Source organism: Leishmania martiniquensis, chromosome 7 (genome assembly GCF_017916325.1).
Source record: "Leishmania martiniquensis isolate LSCM1 chromosome 7, whole genome shotgun sequence".
NCBI classification, from domain to species: Eukaryota; Euglenozoa; class Kinetoplastea; order Trypanosomatida; family Trypanosomatidae; genus Leishmania; species Leishmania martiniquensis.
The window spans coordinates 127,203-150,177 of record NC_090142.1 but is presented as its reverse complement, the minus strand read 5'-3'; the positions used below and the strand labels follow the sequence as shown (position 1 = coordinate 150,177).

At 62.9% G+C, this 22,975-nt stretch overlaps 6 protein-coding genes across 6 annotated transcripts; all 6 read left to right on the top strand.

Moving 5' to 3' along the window:
* Nucleotides 1-293: 293 nt before the first annotated feature.
* Nucleotides 294-2,657, top strand: LSCM1_07290 (uncharacterized protein; the record flags this gene model as incomplete). Its single annotated transcript, XM_067324667.1, has 1 exon — nucleotides 294-2,657. One exon carries the CDS (start codon nucleotides 294-296, stop codon nucleotides 2,655-2,657), a length of 2,364 nt encoding a protein of 787 aa, XP_067181024.1.
* A 1,075-nt stretch (nucleotides 2,658-3,732) lies between these two features.
* On the top strand, nucleotides 3,733-6,168 carry LSCM1_07289 (uncharacterized protein; the record flags this gene model as incomplete). The annotated part of the gene is made up of 1 exon (XM_067324666.1): nucleotides 3,733-6,168. One exon carries the CDS (start codon nucleotides 3,733-3,735, stop codon nucleotides 6,166-6,168), a length of 2,436 nt encoding a protein of 811 aa, XP_067181023.1.
* A 751-nt stretch (nucleotides 6,169-6,919) lies between these two features.
* LSCM1_07288 (uncharacterized protein) lies at nucleotides 6,920-10,324 on the top strand (the record flags this gene model as incomplete). Its single annotated transcript, XM_067324665.1, has 1 exon — nucleotides 6,920-10,324. One exon carries the CDS (start codon nucleotides 6,920-6,922, stop codon nucleotides 10,322-10,324), a length of 3,405 nt encoding a protein of 1,134 aa, XP_067181022.1.
* Nucleotides 10,325-11,724: 1,400 nt separating this feature from the next.
* LSCM1_07287 (uncharacterized protein) lies at nucleotides 11,725-14,127 on the top strand (the record flags this gene model as incomplete). The annotated part of the gene is made up of 1 exon (XM_067324664.1): nucleotides 11,725-14,127. One exon carries the CDS (start codon nucleotides 11,725-11,727, stop codon nucleotides 14,125-14,127), a length of 2,403 nt encoding a protein of 800 aa, XP_067181021.1.
* A 1,315-nt stretch (nucleotides 14,128-15,442) lies between these two features.
* LSCM1_07286 (uncharacterized protein) lies at nucleotides 15,443-17,950 on the top strand (the record flags this gene model as incomplete). Its single annotated transcript, XM_067324663.1, has 1 exon — nucleotides 15,443-17,950. One exon carries the CDS (start codon nucleotides 15,443-15,445, stop codon nucleotides 17,948-17,950), a length of 2,508 nt encoding a protein of 835 aa, XP_067181020.1.
* A 1,726-nt stretch (nucleotides 17,951-19,676) lies between these two features.
* LSCM1_07285 (uncharacterized protein) lies at nucleotides 19,677-20,441 on the top strand (the record flags this gene model as incomplete). The annotated part of the gene is made up of 1 exon (XM_067324662.1): nucleotides 19,677-20,441. The coding sequence occupies one exon, from the start codon at nucleotides 19,677-19,679 to the stop codon at nucleotides 20,439-20,441; it is 765 nt and encodes a 254-aa protein (XP_067181019.1).
* Nucleotides 20,442-22,975: the final 2,534 nt, after the last annotated feature.

Here is a 22,975-nt window from a genome sequence, read left to right as displayed (position 1 = left end):
GGCGCGGGCTTGTGTGTGTGTGTGCATGACGTATCGTCTTGGACCTCCGTCCCTCTCCCCCCTTTCTCCCACTGCGTCCAGCGCGTTTTGCTCGAGTCCGTTCCTCTGCCTCATCAGAAGTGACTGCACCGCTGCCGGCTCTTGTGTCGGTGCACTTCTATTTCGTCTCGTACCGCCCCTGCAACTGCTCGCTCTCTCTCTCATACATGCGCACACGTACACGCGGCTGCATAGAAGCTGAGCCGCATCCTTGACGCCCATATTCTGGTAGCACCCTTCCTCCATCTTGCCCGATGTCGCCGGGAGTGCCTGGTGTGGACCTGGCCCTGCTGATGCGCATCACGCGACGCCTTGCGGAGCGGCGGCTGCACGCGTACCGCCCCAGTAGTCGTCGCTGTGCCACCGCGGTGATCTTTCGGTTCGACGACGACACGCAGCGGACGCTCGCAACAGCACTGAGCACATTCAGAGCCACCACCGCGCGGCGCGTGCGTGCGGACACGGCGGTGGAAGAGGAGACGACGACCGGTGCCGCATCGTTTCCTGGTGACAGCAGTTGGATGCTGTCGCACCTCTCCAGCGCTGCCCGCTTCCCCTCTTCTTCGGTCTCGTGGGGCTCGTCCGCACACCGCCGCACCGACCCGTTGGAGCTCTTCGAGTACATGGCGCACCACAGTCGTCATCACCAGCGTGCTGGCTTTGTCGACGTTAGTGCCCCATCCTCGCTGCAGATGCTCTTCCTGAAGCGTGCAAACGTGGAGGCGGGGCGGTGGTGCGGTCGCGTCGTGTTGCCGGGCGGATTCCGTAGCCTGGAAGACCACGACGACTTCGATACGGTATGCCGCGGCGCCTACGAGGGGATCGGCTTCCCGCTGCGGCACCTTCGCGAGTTTCTGTGCCTCGGACGTCTGCCGGACTACCGGTTGCACAGTCGCGTGATCGGTGATCGTGACTTGGTGCAGGCGCGCTTCTTGTTCCTCCACGTGGGCGCAGCCGCGCCGACAGTGCAGCTGGCTGCGCACGAGGTGGAGAGCTCTCGGTGGGTGCCACTGCGGACGCTGATGGCAGCGCGCGTCGAGCGCAGGCAAGTGGCATACCCGCTTCAGAGCTTTGTGAACCCGCGGAACGCCGACGCGCGGCTGATTCTGAGGGAGGCGCTCGGAGACAACATATGCCTTTACTTCCCAAGTCTCCTGCTGCCGAGCATATCGGTTCCGCCGTCCACTTCTGCCACTGCCGGGGGCGCGGAGGCGGATGGGAGGGGGCGCAGAGGTGACGGCGAGGCGTCGGCGACGCGGGACGAGGCCTCCAAATCGTCCCCTGCGTCATCCGCGTGGCGTGTGTGGGGTGTCACACTTCGGACTGTGAGTGAGGTGCTGGCGCTGGGCAGCCACCAGACCCACGACTGGCCCCTCGTCGAGTCGGACAGCTGCCTCCTGCAATATGGGGTGCTCTTACCCGCGCATGGCTACGGCGAGCTCCTTTACCAGCTCTACTGGTGGCGCGCATGGATGTGCGCAAAGCTGCGTTTGCATCCCCGCCGTGGCTGCGCCTCGGGCCAGGGAACAGCAAGCACTGGTGATGGGCAGCGCGACAGCAGCACACTTGACAGCTCGCAAAGTGAGTTACCCTCTTCAGCGACACCGTTAACCCTCACGAAGGAGCAGCAGCGATGGAGGCGTGTGCTCTATGGCTCTTGGACGGAGCGGCGGTACGCAGTCCTCCCTGCCTCTGCCGATGCGCTGCTCTTCGCTGTACCTGAAACGCCTATCGCGGAGCACGTTGTGAGCTTTGCACTCGTTGTGAGCTGCACAGTGTTCGTGTTGTACTCTCTGGCAGCGCTGAGCTCGAGTGCTTGTGCGGCAGTCGGCTCTGCGCTCGGCCCTGGCGTGGGGCTGCAGCGTGAGGCGTGGAAACGGACCTCCCACGGCGCGAACACGCCAAACAGTGTGGCACGCCACAGGAGCAGCGCTGCTGGTGACGAAGAGCTGAGGTCTCCGGAAAATGTAGCGGCAGGCTGCTATACTGTGACCTCTGCAGCCAACCCGGTCGAACTGCGTAGTGAACCTGTATCTTGCTTGTGTTCACCGCGGCAGATGCGTGAGGGCAGCGCACCGCACCGGATTCCCATCGCAGACGAAGCCGCGCTCTCTGCGGAGCTGCGTCGCTTGACTGAAGCGCCTCATGGGGAGCTGCTCCTTGACAGCGACAGCGCTGAGGCACATGAGATGGTGCGCCAGACGCAAGCAGCAACACATATGCTGGCCCTGCAGCCGCCCTCCCCGGCCCCAACTTGGGCAGGGGCACGCCCTCCGCCCTCTGGCATTCATGCAGGCTCAGAGAATGGCACCCGGAGCCCGTCGCAACTCATGACGACCACCGGCGATTTCACGTTATCTTCTGCTGCCTCGTCAGCTTCACTAGACACGGTAACAGATTTTGGCAGCGGCGGCGACTGCTCTACGGCAGTCATGTGCGCTAAGGGGGCCGCAGGAAAAGTGCGGGCTGAAGTTGGCTCGACAGTCACTGGTCTGTCTTTACCGGCGGAGCGCCCTGGGGCAGCTGCGATGCCGGCGGCTATGACAGAGCTGAGCCATGAGGAGAAGCTGGAGGTAATCATGCGCCGCTATCGCGCCCAAGCGACCGCAAGCGAGTAGACTGAGTGTTTTCGCACTCCGCGTAGGTGGTGGGCTTGGACCATCGTACCACTGCCTCGATGCCCCGTCCTGGGGCTGGTGACGTGGAGGCCGGCGACCTTCGCCTGGACGAAACGGTGGGGTCATACGAACAGATGAGCGTGGATACGAAGCGCTGAGGCCGCCTGCGTCAAGGCGTCTTTGCGTGTGTACGTGTGGAGAGGGAGTCGGGGACCGACCCGAGGACGGAGGGGGCAAGCGTGTGAGGCGAAGGGAGCCGAGCGGGTGCGTTACGTGCGTGTGCCAGTGATTTCTTCGCCCTCTCATGCCCTCCGCCTGTGCGCTCTCTCTCTGTGCCTGTCTCTGGCGGCGATGACGCATGCTACCTGATGTTGGACGACACTCGCTGCTCCGCCCCTCTTCCTCTCTCCCACCATACGCACGTCTCTGCGTGCACGTGGCGCCTCGCAGGTGCATCCTGAAGCGGATTGGCGAGCGCACCCGAACGGAAGCGCAGGCCCTCATCTCTCTCCTTTGGGCTTGCGCTCAGTGCGCCCCTGCGGCCTCCGCCGCTACGCCCGCGTCCTCAAACGCAACGCACACACACACATACGCCGTGGCAGGCACAAAAGGTGCGAACCTCCGGTGTGCCTTCTCTGAGAGCTCAACGCCCCCTTTTTTCTTCACGCCGTTCACGTGGCTCTCTTTCTCCGCTTGAACGTAAGCAAAAAAAATTTGCTGCTTCTTCGCATCTTCGCCAAAAGGTGTGCGCCGTTGCCGCCACGGTAGCCTTCGCCTCTCCGCCATCCCTCCTGTCTTCTCTGACACGTAGATCCGTCGCTCTGTCCCTCTGATTGGCCGGGTGGTGGGCAACAGGCGGCGGGGACACAACCGGCACTGGGAAGGCTGCCACCTCTTCTTCGGTATGCTCTCACTCATCCTCCCCCTTTCCCGAGACGCTGTGCAACTCACAGGCAATGCTTCCCCCCTCTCTCTGCCGCTCTCCCGCTCCGGCGCTGCGTGCTCGCATAGGCTCTCACGCGCCTTCTCTCTCAGCATTCTTTGACCAGCGGAAAGGGAGCCAGAGATCTTCACCATGAGCCTCTTGTACGTGGTGGCGAGCTACGCCGTCTTCTTCTATGTTGGCAAGCTTCTTATGCGTCTTGTTGTGGTTCAGCCGATGGGCGACGCCAGTGCGGCGCAGTGCTGCTTCGCCAGCACGTTTGCGCTGTCACTGTCGCTCTTCAGCGCCGTCCTGGTCGACATGGCAGAGGTGTCGCTGCACCCGTCCGCCGCCGTCGCCGCCGATACCGCGGTTACCGAGGGCAGTGCAAACAGCGCTGCGGAAGCGGATGGGGGCAGGGCGCAGCGAAGGCCGGCGCTGCTTTTTCTGCTTCAACCGCGCATGCAGGTTGGCGCGCAGTCCTTCACTTGGCTGCTGCTGCTGCTGCTGAGCACGGTGCTGATCGCCTGCCCTGCCGTTTGCGTGATCTCATGCCTGCGTCACGCGCTCGCCCGTGGCAGCAACCGCCACGTTTCTGGCAGACGCTACAGCACCCTTCGGAGACCTTCGAGAAGCGCAAGCGGGTGTCGAAGTCTCAGTGCGTGTTTTTCGCACCGCAGCCGGCCGCAGCTCAAGTCGCGCTCTTCTTATCAGCGCGATTGGGAAGAGGGCAAACGTTCGCGCGGCATGTGTAGACGGCTGCGCCGGGGCTTGTTGTGGACGATGGTGGTGTCACTCATCTGCACCGGGATGTGGGCGGCGCGTACGCGGCGTTTCGATGTGCGTTTGGTGCGGACGACCTCCATGTCAGCGGCGCGGCGAGTATACACGCAACTGCAGAGAAGCACGGCCATTCTGAACGTGCCAAGAGAGATCAAAACGAAAGGCACCCTGACTGCCGGTGGTGACTCAGCAGCCGGCCGCGTCGTCGAACCCGTCGCAGGCGCGAAGGCCGAGATGCCTGGTGAAAGCGGCGAAGCAGCCGAACAGGCGCAGTCGCAACATCAGTCGCAGCGGCAGTTCTCAGTTCCTAACACCTTGCACTCAATGACGTCCACTGTGAAAGACTTGCGCGCCTTTGTGTGCGCTGTGGCCTCGCGCGTCGCGACCGTTGGCGTGGCGATGATTGGCCTCTTGTCCGGCTACGCCGCTATCACCTCCCCGTACGCATTCTTGGCGCCCTACACGTACTGGCGCGGACATGAGGACGAGTTGCGGAAGGCGCAGCGGAACTTCAATAAGAAACTGTGCCACGTGCTAAACGGCTACGGGACAGCGCAGCGCCAGATCGCTGCCCTGCAATACGGCGTGCTGCATGAAGAGTGGGCCTCACCGGCCTTTTCCTCTGCGGTCTCACCGAGTCCGCAGCGCGGGTACTCCTTGTCTCCGTCACGGCAGGCCCCTGTTGTGCCCAGTATAGGTCGAGGCGATGGCCTGCGGGCCCCCGATCACACCCTCTATCCAGGCTCGAACCACATCGGCTGCTCTACCCAAGGGGGACTACCGGGTGGCAGCGATTTGTGGCAGTCCGCCGGTCTCGACCATCTGTCAGCGCCCGTGCACATACCACATCAGCACAGCTCCCCCGGCGCTGTCGGGTGGCTTCGCCAGAAGCTCTCTAGCGCTGCCCAGATGATGGTGAGTCGTGCGTCAGGCAGCTTGCATGGTGGCTGCGCCTCCACCACGAGCCGGACCTCATCCATCAGCAGCCCTGCCCTCTCCCGCCAGTGGGCCGCGGCGCGCATCCAAAAGCTCCGCGACGAGTCCGCGGCGTCGCACTACCTCGGCCTATCGATGTATCTGCAGCTTTACGAGGTGGAGGGCATGCTGCGTGAAGCACAGCGCGGGGCGACATGGGTGGGTCGGTGGTACGCAGGCCTCGGGGTGTTTATGGCAGCCTACTCGGCCATCAAGATCGGCCTGACGGTGGCGAGTCTGTGGCTATTCAAGGCGTCCACTCGAGACCCCGTCACGCAGGCGGTAACGCTGCTCGAGAACGCGTTCATCTTGCGCCGGCGAGGCGCCAAGGGTGGCACTTCCTTCTCCGTGACCGCCGTCGAGGTCAGCACACACGTCATCCTGGCGCTGGCGCTCGTGGTGAATGGGTGGATGGTCATGAATTCGGTCCGCGGAGCGCTCTTGGCGCTCTTTCACGTGACCATGTCCTTCAGCGGGTCCGCCATCAGCCGGCCAGAGACGATCGCCATCGGCCTCTCGATGATGATCGGGGTGTATTTCGTTGGGCAGTTGGTTATGCTGCGCTCTTCTCTGCCAGGAGCCGTAGCATCCCCGCTCGATGGGGTGCCGCCGTCTGCTGACAGTGCGCCATCCAACGTGCTCCTCGCCGTGCTGGGGTCTCTCCCCTACTACTACTACCAGCGGCTGAATGACTGGTGCTTCTTGGTTGGCTGCGGCGGTGCCATTGTCGTGCGCAGGTTTGTGCTGCGCGACACCGTGTCGTCTGTCTTGTACGCTGCTACTGGTGACGAGGAGCGGTACACGGCGGGGTGGCCGGCGGAGGAGCGATGATGACGGCCGGCCAAATGCAGTGTGCTTTATCGCTGCTGTGCAGCTACTTGCCGCACACACACACACACACGTGTGCACGCACACAGAGGACGCCTGCTGCCGACGTCCTCCGCTCGCTGCCTCCTTCTCTCATATTCGTCTAAAGTTTGCCCATCGCGCCTGATAGGGTGCGGATGTGTGCGCATGCTGTATGGTGCCGCCCCCCCTTTCCCACCGCTTCCGTACTGTCATTCGACGCTGTCTCTCGGTAAGCGCCGGCGCGAATGCGGATCATCAGCGTCATCCTTCCTCCTCCTCAATTGGAAAGCACCCGGAGTGTTCGGTACTGGCGCGTTGCGCTGCCGCCCAGCAACCATTGTTGGCGTGGCCTCTCTCCTTCCGTGTAAGCACGTCAGCCACTTCATAGGCGACGGGGAGGATACGTTCAATATAAAGCCGACGCACACCAAACGCACACGCTCGCGCAGCTGCATGGTCGCACTCGCACAGCGTTGTCTCTCTCTCTCTCGCTCTGTCTCCCGTGCCATCATGCAGCGAGTCGAACGTGGTGCGGCGGTGCTGACGTTTACCTAACCATAGATGGCAGACAGCGCACCTTCATCGAGCTTCATGTCTGCACGCGTGGCTGGCGAGGCGCCACCTCTCTCTGATCCTTTTCATTGTCCCTCCCCCTCCTCTCCTCTCTCTTCAGCTCTTTCGGCCTGTAGACTCTCTACACACCTCGTAGACCGTCTTCACCCTCCCCTGCACGATGGCATTGCCCGCGCCGTGCACTGATAGTCGCTTGGGCCTCCTGGCCGCCGGTGAGGTGCCGGCAGCGGGGCAGAAGTCCGTGGCGCAAGGGCGCGGCTCTCTGGTTTCCACCGTCACCCCGGTGGAGGCGGTACAGCCATCTGTGTCGGCCACCACGCCGTCCCCGGCCGCCGCTGACATCGCAGGGGACCACAATGGCGAGTCTGTCACGTCCACATCGCAAGTGCACCAGCACTCGTCGAGCTCGCCCCGCCACTGGCCTGCCTCGCTGCAACCACCGCCACAGCAGCAGTCCACGCACATCCCGTCACACAAGAATAGCGTTCCAGAGTGTATGCGGCGCGAGTGGCAGTTCGCTCTACGATTTGTGCATCAAGCAGCGCAGGTCGTCATACAGTGCTCCCCGCAGTGGGAGTACGAATTCATCGATGTGGACCAGACCGCGGTGGGGCTGGCACAGAATGGACGGTCGCCCACACAGGCGGACTCGACACCGATGCTCACGGTGCTCTCGTACACAGACCGGACCGCGGTGGCGCAGCAGCCACGACCTGGCAGCGCTGCCGGCAACTCACCAGGCGTCGGCGCCTCGTTGCATCGGCCAAGCTTGAGCAGAGGCGGCCTCAACACGATCCCTGCCGCAGCAAGCAGTGACGACGGGCATGCAGAGCCGCACGGTTTCACGGGCTCCTACGAAATGGGCGAGCCGGCATCACTCATCGACGACCGTGTCGACGGCGACGCCTGGTGGGTGGAGAAGTTGAAGGCGGTGGAGCTCATCTACTGCCATGCTGCCCCAGACATGAACCTCGAGCTATTTTGCAAGCACTGTGTACAGTTCATCCTGCGCGACCCCCACGTCTCCAGCGTTGACGGCGACACGCGACTCGCAAGGCTGCACATGGGCGACAAGCTGCGCTGCCCCTACCGGCTGGGTGGCTGCCACCGGTCTTTTCAGCTGCGCTACACGCTGCGTGATCGCTCCGAGTTGCAGGAGAGCTGCGTCTACGCCATCGGCGCCCTTGTGGGGCAACGCGGCTACCTGCTGCGCGCTCGGTGCACGGACGCCGAGGAGTTGGAGGGATACGTGCGTAAGGTGCTCCTGCCAGCGTACGCGACACCGGGGCGGGCGCAGTTTGGCATCGACGTCGCCTACCACAGCGCCGCCACGACGACGCTGATTAGCGAGCAGCAGGAGGCGTTCGGCGAGCTACAGTACGTCGATCACAAGGCAGCCATCGCCTTTGTCACCCCGCTGTACCCGATGCGCGTGCTGCTCGACTACTCACCGGCGAAGACAGTCGACGTGGGGTCCATTACCTGTCTCACCCTGAAGCTCAGCGTGTATGAGCGGCTGCTCGACGATGCCGTCGCAGCGGAGATGATTGGCGTCGCCAAGTACAAGGTCAGCCCCATCATTATGTGCGTTGAGGTCGAGGAGGTGTCGCGGATGGGGTACCCTAAGGTGATGTCAACGGAGCAGTACAGCAAACTGAAGGCGGCCCGCGTCGCGGAGGTGTTCCCGGATGCGAAAATGGCGGGCCTCCCGACCAACCTCTTCATGGGCGACCGCACGGGGCGCTTGCGCACCATGACCTTTACCTACGAGCCGCTTCGCTGCGTTGCCAAAGCGCTCATCACGTCCACTCTCGTCGGCAACTTGGGTGTGACCGCGCTCTACATTGCGAAACTCAGCGGTGGTGTCTTCGACGCCCACCTGTGCGTCTTCCAGCAGTTACTGAGTGGGATAGAGTATCTGCCGCAGAACAGCTTCACGAAGAATGCGCGCGTTAGCCGCTACTGCACGCGAAACATTCGTCTTGTGGAGGAGGACATCATACATGCCTACAGCGCTGACAAACACCTCGACGGCGAGGCCTCACCTTCGACTGCCGCTGCCGCGGCGCCGCATCCCAAGACGTTCGCCGCCAGGGATCCGCGCGTCGTCGCTGCAGCCCGCGAGCGCCACCTTCAGTTTCTCTCCCTCGGTAACGACGGCCGCGTCGAAGGCGGCATCGACGCGGTGGTGCCGCCAGAGGAGGACGGTGCCGTGCCTACTCGCCACTCTGTGTCTGTCATCAATGTCAACGCCGGCAGCCTGCACGGGCGCGGCGGACACGAGAGGGGGTGCGAGTCGGACTGGGGCTCTCCCTTTGACGCAGAGGCCGTTCGCCCGTCAATTTTTTCAGCTTCAGTGCTCACCGGGTCGCTGCCCAGCGACGCGTTCGCAGCGTTCGTGACACCGCCGTCTGCGCCCGCTGCCGCCGAGAAGGTCGGCAGTAGACTGGGCGGCGAGATGCCGCAAGGGTCAGATGCGGACCTCTCTTCGTCCGCACATAGCAGCTCGTGCATCAGCGTGGCCGACATCCCCCACCTCCGCGAGAGCGACTCGGCAAGCATTGCGGGCGCTCACAGCGACAATGACGACACCATTTGCGGTGCTTTGAAGGACAGCCACGACGTCTGCGCATGCAGCCTCGAGAGGGCATCCGGGACCGTTACTCCGCTTGAGGCCGCTGCCGCCTCATCCGTCTTGGCGGCCTCCTTAGAGGCATCGGTGGCCGGCGGCCGTCCGCCCGCCTCCACCTCTGAGAGTGGTGACGGCGTTGAGGCACGCACGACAGCTTACTGTCAGAGCGACAGGAGCAGCGCGCCTATTCCGAGCTGCGTCTCGAGCGCGGCGGCAGACGCTGGTGCCAGAGAGGCCCTCACTGCCCCGCTTGTCTGCTCGGCCTCCGCGCTGCCGATGGGCAAGCTACCCGGTACCGGTGGCGGCGACGACGACGGCGTGGCGGGTCGCACCGCGGATGCCTCCCCGACACCTGAAACCAACGGGCACGGGAGGGCCACTGCCGAGCGCTTGGAGCAACAGAAAGCCTACGAGCAGCTGGTGGGGGAGGGCGACCCCGCCGTTAAGCAGGCTCTTCGTGAGGTGGAGGGCGGCACCCTCTACGGCCCCTCTCTTCGAGACGTCTACGCTCGCTGCTGTGAGGCACAGCAGTGCCGTCCGAACAGCTACTTGATGCGCAAGCTTCCGGTGCAACCGGAGTTTACCTACTCCGTCGAGGAGATCGACCTCAGCGGGAACTACGTCGGCCACAACGGCTTCGTTGCCGTGCTGCACCTCCTCGAGCACCTGCCTCGTCTCCGCGTTGTGTACTTCAACAACATGTCGCTGGATAATGTGGATGCTGAGAGCCTGTGCTACGCGCTTGCGGCAAATCACACCGTGCATGAGGTGCACCTGGAGCACAACCCCGGCATATCGCTGCCTGCCGTGCGAAACTTCACCGCCCTGCTGCGTGTGAACAAACGCATCGCGGTTGTGAGGTTGGCGGGGACGCGCCTGAGTCCGCCGCTTATCGAGCGACTGCAGGGAGAGGCAAGCCGCCCGCGAGACTGATGAATGCGCAACGCCCGCGAGACACTTATTCGGGCAAGTGGTGGTGGTGCTGCTGCTCTCTCTCCCCTCTCGCACGCACACGCTATTCGTTGTTGTGCACCGTCGAGCATCGCTTTTCGTTTCTCTGTCTCTCTCCATCCTTGGCCGTGTTCCTGCCTCCGCACATGCGTGAGGCGATGATGGCGGCAACAAGAATAGGGGGGGAGCTATCTGAGGAGGAAGCCGAGACACACACACAAACACACACATACGCAGGGATTCCTGCAAGTGATGTACCATACATGGCTACAGCTCGCTTTCAACTCGTCAAGGCGTCCGCGCGTGGGCGTGGCCGCGTGCACATGCACACACACACACACATATATATATTTCAACTTACCGTTGCCGCACGCGCATGCGTGTGTGCGCGCCGGTGTGTGTGTGTGTGTGCGCGTCTGTCTGTGGGGGCGGGGAGGAGACGCAGGGTCGGGCTCCCGCTCTCTCTTCTTGGTCTTGCAAGTATGTATGTAGTCGCCGCCCATCCCCATCCGGCGCTCTCTATTCTCACTGTCGTAGTTATGATGCCGTTCGACGGGAGGCAACCGGCGGTACGAGTAAAGCTGAAGCGCATCGGGCAGGGGCAGAGGCAGCGATCGCTGTGATGCGGCGGCTGGTGCGCGCTCACCGACCGAGTCGTTTGAAGAAAGGCAACGGGGTAATGGTGTGCGCGCGCGTTGTGCTGTGGGGTGGGGAGCTCTGAGACGTGCGCGGCATCACCGGCATGCGCCTCTGATGTGCCCCTTTTCTTTTGCCTTTCCATACGATTCGCACTTCCCCTCACTGACCTTAGTCAGGCGCACGCGTTCGCCTGCACCGGTCACCCGTGAAGCCTCCTTCCCCTCGGCACGGCGTCGCTGCGGTGCGGAGGGGGGGGCGGACCCCTTCTTTTTTTTCGTTTTTTTTCCCATTTACCACCTCCGCAGGTGCACGGTAGCGGAGATGACAAGAAGTGTGTGTGTGTGTGATGGGGAAAGGAGTGCAGGCACATTCGGCGCCTCTCTTTTGCCTCACCAACGCTGCTATGATGGCGACAGTGCCCCCTCTCCTCACCCCCCGCCCCTCTCCCCTCTCTCTCGAGCGCTCCGCCCACTCCACGTCTCTGGTGCGATTACTTTTCTTCTTTTGGTCTGTTACACTCAACCGAAACGCGTGCGCATATGGCCTGTCGGCCTCCCTCGACAGCAGCGCCGCTCTTCGCACACACACACATAAACACACACGAGAGGCAAAAGAGGCTCACAACATTGTGGAACCGGCCAAATACGCATCACACTCGCCTTCGCCCCCTCCTCTCTCTCTCTTTCACTCGACGATACCGGCGCTCACTTCCCACGCTCCTTGTTAGCCACCAGGTAAGCCCCATGTATCCAGACAGGCGCCCGTATGCGACAAGCTTGCCGCACAGCGGGTACCGAGCGAAGCCGCTCGCCCCGCAGCTGCCGAAAGATGCTCTGACGATACTGCGCTCCCATGTCGGCTACGATGACTTGCGAGCCAGCGACAGCGATCAACCCGTATCACTCTTGCGCACGGCAGCGGGGCGCACTTACTTCGCGGACGGCAGCGCTGCATCATCCCTGGCGAACTCGACAGCGGTGCAGAAGCTGCTGCCGATCACCGATCGAAGCTCGAAAGAGGCCCTTGACGCAGCGCGACTGGAACCCCCAATAGAGCACGCGTCTCTGATGTACCATGGCTGCCAGCAAGCCGCCTTGAATGCGGAGCTGCGGGAGAAGGTCGAGTCGCTCAACAACCGCTGGTGCGCCCGCATGGAGGAGATTCAGGCACTGCTGTCAGAACTTCCGATGGAGAGCGCTGTGCACAACACGCGCGCCGTGGAAAGCCTGCATTCGTACCTCGACGCTTACCGGTGCACCGAGGACATGCCACTCACGCCTGCCGATGTGGTGGAGGAGCACGCGCTACGCACACCGGTGCGGGAGACAGACTCCATGACTCAGATGCCTGTGATCCCGATGGACACGATGCGGCGCGCGCTGGACGACCTGCTACGATCGCCGTACCTGCTGGCGCCGTTGGACACGCACCTGACGCAGCTGAGCTTGCTGGATAAGCTGAGCGAACTGGTGTGGTTCGGAGAGGGCGAGGTGGCGGTGCGTGACGAGAAGCCGCAGGGGAAGCCAGCGGCAGCTCAAGAGGATGGCGCGGCAGACCGAGCTGAACAGACCGGGGCGGTGGTGTCCGCCGAGGCAGCGGAGGCTGAGGACAGGGAGGGGGTCGTTTGCCCCTCCCGCGCCGCCGTCGCGCTGCACGAGCGCCTGCATTACAACCCTGGCGACTACGCGCAGCGGGAGCTGAAAAAGTCTGAGGTGGCGCTCCGCGACTTGCAGGCCCGCGTGCAGATGGTGAAGCGTGAGAAGGAAGAGGCCATCGACACCGGCGACCCTCTCAAAGCTTTGCGTAACCTGCATGCCCAGGTAGACCTCTCCAACGACCTCCTGCTGCTGTACAAGGCCCGCATGACGCTCGTCTCGCTGCACTCGGACGACACTCGGGACTTTCGCCGTGATGTGGTGAACCTCATCGACGACAGCCATCAGGCGGTGCAGGCAGTGCAGAAGTACTCGAAGGAGGCGCTGTCCAGTGTGCAGCACGATGTTTGCCTCCTGTCGGACAGCATTCAGCAGGCGGAGGAGCAGTTGGCCGCCATGCAGGCAGCGGAGATCGCGGCGGACGGGAGCATGAGGGCCCGCCTGGGCGAGATGGACAAGACCGCGCGTGCGCTGTGGGAGGAGGTTGGCGTGTTGCTCGCGAAGCTTGCTGAAAATGCACGTGAGCGCAGTCGATACTCGCAGCAGTGCATGTCGCAGCGCGAGCAGCGCGCCAAGGAGGCGGCGGCGGTGCAAGCACAGCTGCAGGCCCAGTCAGCTCACCTCGACTGCCTGGTGCACTGCGAGGATGTGCTGTCACGTTGGAATCAGGCTGGTGATGTGTTCGGCAAGTACGTGGACGCGTGCGTGCCGAAGCTACTGAAGCACCTCGCGGCAGTTGAGGAGAGCGACGCTGACCTCGCCCAACGTGAGGCAGAGGAATACGTGGGCTACTATGAGCAATTTGTGTACGCGGCGGAGGAGGCCAGGGCGAAGCGATGCACGCAGGCAGACCGCATGCGACTCCTGCAGCGCAGCACTCTGCTAAATCAAGAGCGCGCGAGTGACACCATGGACCCCGACGTCGCCATGCACGAGCAGCGCCTGGCTGACGTCACGCGCGAGCTGGATGAGGTTCAGCTGTACCTGAAGTATGTGTCCGACATGGAGGCAGAACGGAAAGCAGAGGTGGATCCGGTGCTGAAGAGTGTCGTGGTGCGGCACACGCAGACCCAACCGCCCACGTCCAGCGCGGCAGAGGAGGCTGAGAAACCGCTCCCCACGCCGGGCCTGCTGGAAGACGCGCCTACTGCAGGGGCCGCCGATGCGGACCCCTCTCCGACTGCCCCCTCGGTGACCGATGTGGCCACTACGGGAGCCGATACTCCAGCAGCCACCGCAGCAAGCGACGGCGCCGCTGCTGCTCCTCTCTCGGCCACGGCTGTCCACCCCTTCGTCACGGCCCGCCTGATTGGTCTGGCGCACGAGAGCACCTACCTCTCTCAACAGGGACGACTGGTGGACCACGAAATGAAGGCGGTGGAGTCGAAGTGGGCGGGGCTGCGCCATAGCCGCGAGGAGCTGCGAGCTATGGAGGCAAATTATAAGAACGGCGACGCCATCCGTGAGCTGCTCGGTGTGGACAAGCCGTAGATGTACTGTGGTCGTGGTCGCAGAGGCAGCAGCAGCGTTCCCCGCTGCCCTCCCCCTCCCCCATTCCTTTCTTTGTTATCTACGCCAGTGTGCCCCTGGATGATGACGATGATGTACATTAGCCTCGCCTGTGAACCGCTTCCTCCTCTCTTACGCTCGAATGTGGTCTTTCTGCACGTCCTCCGTGGGTCGGCGGGGTGGGGTGGCTGCAGCCGGTTGACAGAGGCGGGGAGGCTCCGGCGGCACGGGTGGTGGTGGGGTAGCGCATACCCCCCTCCTCCATCAGCGCTCTACACCCTCCTCCCCCTCCTCCATCAGCGCTCTCGAGAGGCCAACGCATATGGGTGCGCGGGTGTGTGCGTATATGTATATAGAGAGGGGGTGCTCCCGGATAGCCTTACAGATGTACGTAGTGCGACGTCGCTGCACACGTTGTGGTGGAGCCCCCCCTCTTCTCGTTGTTCATTCGTTTCTTGTAGGCTCGTGATTCAATACGCGATGCGCATTGGGAATCACCCTTCTGAGTGAGGCGCTGGTGCACACCGATGTACCCATTCTCACGTCACCCGCACGGGCGTGTGGGTGCGGCGCTCGCTCGCCTCACCCGTCTAGACGCGAAGCCCCTCTGTATAGTTTACCTTCTCTGACCTTCTTTCCATTTCAGTTTCGTCTATCCTCTTCGCTCTCCTCCACTCCCCTTTCCTTTCACTGTGCCTGAGCGCGCACGCGTGCGTGTATACGTTCGTACCCATACACCCGCCAAGTTCCTCACCCCCCCTTACCAGCCTTCCTGCGGAGGCACTTCGGATAGTCATCAGAGTGCGTTGCTGCGCGGACCTCTTTGAATACGCAGCAACACACGCACGAATGCATACCCCTCCAGGCTTGCTTGCACACCGGCACGGCAGCTACCATCGCGGCTGCTGCGCGCGACTGCCGCTGCTGCTAGTGCAGAGGTGCCCCGTCACCCTCCCTGTTTCTCCATCGTCGGTGCCTTATTGACCACCTGTCCCCCTTCCGTCTTCTCCCTCTCTTTCTCTGCGCCCCTTTCGGGGAGTGTGCGCGCGTGCCGCTGTGTGATGAGGACTGGAGGAGGAGTGGGCGCATCGCTCATCGCAACTCCTCTCAGCAGATACATCCACCACACACACACACACACACGCACGCACGCACACATACACATCCATATATACACATTTTGTCGCTGCTCCGTGCTCCGAGGCTCCCCATTTTCTCTGCCGCCTTGCTCAGACGCGAAGCGGAGCTCCCGAACCCCATCCGCGCATCCTCTCAGGCCCCGCCTGCTTGCCGACGTATGGAGTACGAGCAGGCGGAGCATGGCCGCCGTGTCGTGACGGAGGCAATTATGTCGCAGGACATCAACGCCTACTACGATCTTCTCGCTCCTCAGGTGCTCCTGGTGACGCACTTCCCCTACCCCTCGACCATCGCTGATAGCAATGTGCAGGCAGTGCAGCGATGGGTACAGCTGTCGGAGCAGCAGCACATTGCTGTTGTGGACGCCGCTACTGCTGCTGCGGCTGATGCCGCTGCCGCGGGTACGGCGGCGACGGGCGGCAGAGGGGCCATGCAGATGCCGTCGAACAAGAGGAGCAACGGTCCTGCTGCTGCTCCGCTCGCCATGCCTGGAGCGAGCAGAGCTCGAAGTCGGAAGCGGCGCGCACATGATCTGCTGAAGCGCCAAGAGGAGTGGAGGATCACGCAGGAAAAGCGATACGAGGCGTTCCGAAAGCGTCGCGAGCTCCATCATCGCCTCGTCGCCGACGAGGGTGACGAGGACAGTAGCGCAGCTGGCGTTGGCGGCGCGGACAGTAATACGACGGCCAATACAGCCCATGCTATAGCCGCTGCCGCCGCTAGCGGGAGGGACGCTGCCGATGAGCGTGGTTCACCCGCTGCACTGCAGCAGCAGCGGCATCAAACCGGCGCACGCAAGCGCTGCCAAGCGGATTCCTTTGGGAAGTCGAGCTCAGCATACGGCAGCGCCTCCAAGGATGCCGCCAACGGTAGCCTAAGTGCCGCTGCTATCGCCGTTGCACAGGCTAACCACGGCGTGCGCTGGTTCCACCAGCAGCAGCAGCAGCAGGCGCAGGCGCAGCCACCACAGCAGCAGACAGCTTCGGGCACGCGACTGCCTCCCGACGCCTCCGCGGCGGATGCCGCAGCGCCAACGCGGCCCGCGCCACGCGGCAGTCTAATTTCCTACGAGGACGCTGTCACCATAACAGAGGGCAAACTGCTCGTCTCGTACCGCCTTTTCCAGCTTCTTCATTGGATAACCTCTCCAGGTGGCAAGACGGCGCCCCCGGACCACATCGCCCCCATCGAGGTGGAAATTCAGCTGCGTAAAGACATTTTACAGGAGGAGGAGGTGCTGGCCCCGCCGCCGGCCCCGGCAACGGTGCAGGAGGCGTACAGCCAGCTGGGGCGGCAGTTCACCGAGCGTAACCAGCCGCTCAGCTGCATGCGCTTCATCTGGGGTGCCGACCACCTCCTCTTCGAGGACAAAATGTTCCTCGATGACGGCCTCATCGTGACAATTCACCGCAGAATGCTCACGGTGCCTGAGGTGCTCGCCCGCGCGGCGCCGACCTTATCGACATCCTCGCGGGCTAAACGCGATCTGCCCCTGGCCCCGTTGCCGCCGCGGCAGTCGGAGAAGGGTGGCGGCGCCGTGTCTCTCCCGGCGGCAAAAAGAGGCCTGAAGCTCGCGCGCGGGCAGGAGCTGTCGGCGGCGCGCCCAGAGCACGTCCACCGCGCCGTCGAGGCGTTTTACGGGCTGGCGGACACCCGCATCGACGCCTGCAGCAATGCGTGGGCGCTGCTCGACTTCTCTTTTGTCAAGGCGACGGAGCCGTCGATGCTGCTGCGACTCACGCCCGTCTCGGGGCACGTGCACGCCAACCGGCTACCCCGCGCCGTCGCCGACGCTCAGCTCTCCCAGGGGGTCTTCCTCAATCAGGAGAGTGACCCCAGCAAGTCTGGCGCCTCCGCCTCCAACCGCACGCTCATCAAAGCACGCAACAAGCGTGGCGAGGAGGAGGCGTACGAGTTCCAGACTGAGAAGCACAGCTTCTCGTTTCTCGAAGCGGGCGTCGGCAGCGGATCAGGGGGCAGCATCACAGACGAGCTCGGCATCGGCGGTGGCGCCGGTGGTCAGCAGCGTGGCACGAGGCATGGCAACAAAGCCAGCAACAGCGACACCGGCCTGGTTCGGTATGATGCGTCCTGCGTGCGGGTGTCTGGTTGCCACCTGCAAGCGAAGATGGCGCAGCTGGTGCCGGTGCTGCGCCGCCTTGTGGCGAACTGTCTGCTCACGCTGCACACGTTGGACCTCAGTCAGAACGATATTTCAACCCTGCCAGACCTAAGCCTGCTGCCGCTGCAAAGCCTCAAGCTGCACGGCAACGCCATCGCTGACTGGCGCGTCGTTGAGACGCAGATCGCACCGTTGCCGTACCTCGCCATCCTCACCCTCCACGGTAATCCCATCGCGGAGGACATGAATATTCGGGCTGTCACCGTTCAGAGCGGAAAGGCACCCGCCCCGAGTGCGCACGGCGCGGGCGGCGCCGAGAACACCGCCAGAGGGGGGGGTCGGTCCGATGGCAACTCGCACTACTGGAGGCGACTGCTGGCGCTGCTGCTGCGAAATCCCACTCGCGTGGCGCCGCTGCGGCAGGTTGACTTCGTCACCCTCACAGGGCTCGACTGCCACATGGCAGGCGCATACGAAATGTTCACGACGGGTCAGACAAGCGTGCTGGCCAAGGCGCGGTCCATGGTGGGAAGCCAAGCCTAGGTATGGCCGACAAGTGCGGCAGTGAAGTCGTCGTCGAGGCGCGCCTCTGCCTTGGAAGGGCCGTGGGCGAAGTAGTCGGCAATATCGTGGCTGGGCGCGCGCACTGGTGTGCGTGCGTGTGGGGAGTGGGCTGCGTGCCTGCTGCTTTGTTCCGCCCCCCTCTCCTCCCCCTCTCTCTCACACACACATACACTTGCGTTCCCCCTTTCCCTCTCACTTGTGCCCCTCCGCATCTCCTGCCCCCGTCGTGGCGCCGCTGTTTCTCTCTTCCTCTTTCTCACTTCCCCTCTCTCCTGGTGCGCTGATGCGAGTGTGGTGGCGCGCGCACGGCACTGCGACCGTTTCGCCTCTCCTCACTTCGCTCTCGTGCAACTCTGTTTCGCCTCTTTTCGTTGGGCGCGCGGTGCCCCTCCCTCCTCCCCTCCCCTGTGTCGCCCCTCTGCTGCCCCACTCGCGCAGGCGCGACACGCGGCGGATGCAGAGGCGCGCATGCGCCCTAAACCGTCGCCGCTGCCGCACCTGTCCACCTCCACCGTTACCCCACATGTGCGTGACGACGTGAGCTATCGTTTGCCCTTACTTAGATGCGTTCACGTGACGAGAGAGGCGGAGAGAGAGGGGGGCCCGACAAAAGCTGCACAGAATACCTCTGTGTGTGTGCGGTGTGTGCGTGTGTGTGTGGTGGTGGTGGGGGGGAGGGAAGGGAAGGGGAGGGGCTGAGAGAGCGAAAAGGCGAGGGGTGCTTCGCCCATGCGGGCGCGCTGCTGCTGGGCTCTCCCCCTCCTCCGCCGACCAGTCCCCATTTGTGGGTGTGCCACCTCGAGTCTGCCCACTTTATTTTTTTTTTTGCTCTGTATGTCCTATAGGTGTGTGCATGTGCCTGGAGATGTGGTGAAGGTCACTCCTGGTGGCTGTAGGGCCGGGCCGCTGGCGAGACGCAGCAAGATGGGCATGCGACCGGCATGCCGCCAGCCACATCTCCCCCTCACTACTGCGTCCGCTGCCCCCTCCCCCCCTGCCGCTCTGTTCGACCATCTCCGTCTCTCAACTTCTCCGCCATGTACACCACCAGCGCTTATGTACATATAAACATACACATACATATACATACGCCGATGCATGCAGGCCCACGCACAGGCAAGCCGGCCTAGACGTCCTCTGACTTGGCGCACCCCGCCCACGTAGAGACAGTGGCACAGGGGCGCACGCCTTTGAAGCCGTCTGCGCGCGTCAGAGAAGGGCAGGAGAAGGTAGCCGCCCACGCATGCTGCAAGCGTGCGCGAGTGACTGACTTCGAATGATGTTGCAGAGGTGCTTGTGCGCAAGCTTCGCGCGCTGCATCCTGTGGGGGTGGCCCTCATGCCCAGCTCTCTCGCAAGGGGGCCCCTTCCTCCGTCAGCACCGCTGCGCTGCCTCTCACCTGCCCCTCTTTTCTCCACCTCTGCCGGCTATGCCCCACCGACCCCCTCTGCCAACCCCCTTTCTGTGCTATGTGCGCACACGTGCGTGCATCCACTGCTCGCGCCTTCTCTTCCGTCCAAACGCTGCCTGAAACGCAGCAGCGCACGCCCACTTCAGCGACTCGGCGAACACTTTGCCTCTTGAGCTCTGTCCCGCTCTGCATACGCAACTCTCTCTCTGTCTCACTCCCATACCCGTACCCACATAAGCCCCGCTGCGTTTTCATTAGCCCCCCCTCCCCATCCGCAGCGCAACGCCCACACGCATGTCGTCCCTTTCCGCCAGCGTCGTGGCCTCGCCGGAGGCTTATACAAAGGCGCTTCTACACTGCTACAAGTACCCGGCGCAGCCGGTCATGGGCATGCTCGTCGGCAAGCGGCTCAGCGACGACGCGGGCGTGGCGGCGCAGAGCAGCGGTAGTCCCAATAACGCGCTCAACAGCTTTGGAGCCACTGGCAGCACCTCTTCCAGCACCTGCTACGTGTCCGACGCTGTTCCACTCTTTCATACGTTGCCCATGACGGCGCCGCACCCTATGCTGGAGGTTGCGTACGCGCATGTGCACTACGCCGCCAAGACGACGGGGCAGTCGCTTCTCGGCGTGTACATCGCGAACGAGCGCCTCACGGACAACCGCGTCTCGCCGTTGACGAAGAGGACGCTGGAGGCGCTGCAAGCCCGCATGCCGTCGAACACGAAGCTGCTGATTTGGTTTGTGAGTAACGAGTGCCTCACCTCGCCCCCGATGGGGCTGGCCATTACGTCCCTGACGGCGGATCGCTGCTCGTGCGACAAGGCCATCTCGTTGCCGTCGCAAGCCTCCGCGGATGAACTCATGACGTTTGGGCGCTGGAACTCGGACACGCTCTCGCCAGAGGCGACGGTGTCAGAGGAAGGCGTCATGGAGTGCGTATCGAACGCGTTAGACGCCTTTGCGCACTACCGCATCGCCGATCTTGAGGATCACCTCGAGGACCCTTCCATCACCTACTTGGAGCAGCCTCTGGAGACGCTCATGACGCGCAAGTAGACGAAGAGGCATATGCGCGGCTGCGTACGTTAGCTCTCCCTGCCCCGCGCCTGCCCTGGACAGGCCGCACTGGTACGCGTGCAGGGCGCGCGCGGGCTGCGGTGAGTCTATTGTGGCGCAATGAATCGGATGGCGCTGTCATGGGGCTCCGCGCCTGGGGTGGCGCTGACGACGAAGCTGGCTATGCTGCATGTCGAAGGCGCTTTCTGCTCTTTGTTGTAGGGGTGCCGCCATGCGAATCGTGAACACAGCCGTGAGGGGTGCTTTCTGGGTGCAGCGACGCTCCTGCTCTCTGCTGGCCTGCCGATCAGCGGCAGACTGCGCAGGGGCGCCGAGAGGGGCAGCGAGACTGAACGGAGGGGAACTCCTTAAAACCAGCAAAAAGAAAAACACAAACAGAAGGTGAACATTAACGTAAATGGAGCACACACTCGAGAGGAGAAAACGTTTGCGAAGCGCCTGCACACAGAGGGGGCGTGAGTGGGTGAGTCAGACGGTTGACAGTGCCGATGCGCTGCGTTACTGCGTTGGACGTAGTTGGTATGAAGTCGTCTTCTGGATCGCCTCACGCCCTTCCCCCTTCCCCCCGCATGTCTGTGCGTGTGCGAGTGTGCGTGTGTGTGTTTCGCGAGGGGCGGGGGAAGGGCGCGAGGCGAAAGCGGTTGTAGGCGCTCAGGCGCTCTTCGGGAGACGAACGAGCAGCGTAAAACAAATTGGCAGCAGCGCGCACAGATTTTCCCTTGTCGTCCACGCAGTCGCCGTGCCGCCCCTCTTCTCGAGCACTTCTGCCCCTCCCCCCCTCCCTCCCCCCGCGGAGGTGCCTCTTTCACGCCAAAAGCGGTGACTCTGCCCATTTTGTGGTGCGGCCGATGCGACAAGGAGGGGAAGGAGGGGAGGCGATGGGCAGTCTCCATTGTGCCGGGTCGCCCCTCCATCAGCTCCCTTTGCTGGCCAAACATCACAAGCTGTCTCCTCCTCCCTCCTCTCTCACACACACACTCGCACACACACACACACACACACCACTCACGCGGGCAGTCAACGGTCTCCGTCGCTCCGCTCCCACACCGGACACATTTCTCATTTTCTTTGATTTGCGCCGTTTTCGGTCGTGCCGTCGTCGTCGTCGCTGTTTGTCTTTTTTGGTGTGGGGGGCCATCACCGTTACTGTCGTTGCGTTCTCGCAGCCTCACAGGTACACACGGCACGTGCGTGCACACTCCCTTCCCCCTCCTCGTCTTTCCTCTCTCTCCTCCCTCTCTGTCTGTATAGATTTCTCAGCCCCATCCCCTCTCTCCCACTCGACTCTGTCTGTCTCTGTTTGGCGTTGTCTTCCCTCTGTTGTTGTTGTGCGTGCAGGACGCCAGCGTCAGCCGCTGCCGCTGCTGTTTGTGGTGGTCGCTGGGCCTACTGTCATCTATTCTCAGCGGCTCGGCATCCGCGAGCTGGGGCGGGCGGGCACGGATCACTGATAAGAAAGAGTCGCTTCAGCGCCTCTTGGCGGACCGACAGACGCACCCCTTCCCCCTCCCCCCGACGTCCGGTCTCTCTCTCTCTGCCCCCTTCGCCGTGCTTTTCATTTCGCGCTCTCTTGCTTTGTTCTCCTCCTCCCCCTTTTCGCCCTCGCGTTGTCTTCGACGGTGCCGCGGCCGCTACGTGAGCTCTGCCTCTGTTCGCTCTGCGTAGCAGTTGTCGTTCTTGCTCTCGGCGTCTGCCGTGCGCTTGTCTGCGCGGGCGCTTCTCGACGTGTGCGCCTCTTGTTGAACCGACTCTCCTCCCCTATCCCCCCCCTCGTGAAGGGTCGCGGGTCTCACAGACACACCAACACGCTCACACACCATTTTGTTTGTTTAGGCAGTCATTGTGTCCCCCCAATCTGTTGGACGTGGACTGATTTTTGTGTGCTCGTGCGCGGACTCCTCTCCCCGTCTCTCTCTCTCTCTCGGCCTTTGTGCCATCGACACCGACGTGGATTATCACCGCATCAGGTGCTCCCCCACCTTTGCCACCACCCCGTTTGGCAGTTGTACGGGTCGCTTCAGTTTTCGCAGCTGCATTTTTTTTATATCTCACCAGAACAGCTGCGACCGCTTCTCCACCGGCGCACACCACCCCCTACTTGTTGTTGTGTGCACTCACTTCACTTAGCTGTGGAGTCCCTCGCCCTCTTTGGGGTCATTCTTCAGTCACATCACCCAACTGCGTGCTGCCGCCGCTTTCACGCACCACTTTTTTTCCGGCTTACTGTTCTCCTCCTCCCCCCTCCCCGACGCACCTCCACAAATCCCTCCCCGCCCTTCACACCCATCCATTGCCCTCCCTGTCTCTTTTTTCGTGTGCAATCGTTGCTGTGTGTGGCTGTCGTGACTCTCAGCCCCGCCGCCGCCGCCTCCTCTCTCCCTCTCTCTCTCTGTGTCTGTCTGTATCGAGCGGGCGTGCTCGGTGTGGTGCGTGAGCGAGACGAGGCGCACTGCCGCACTGCGACTTTTTTCCTTCGCTCCTCCTTTTCTGGCGTTGGTGTGCCGCTGCGGCAT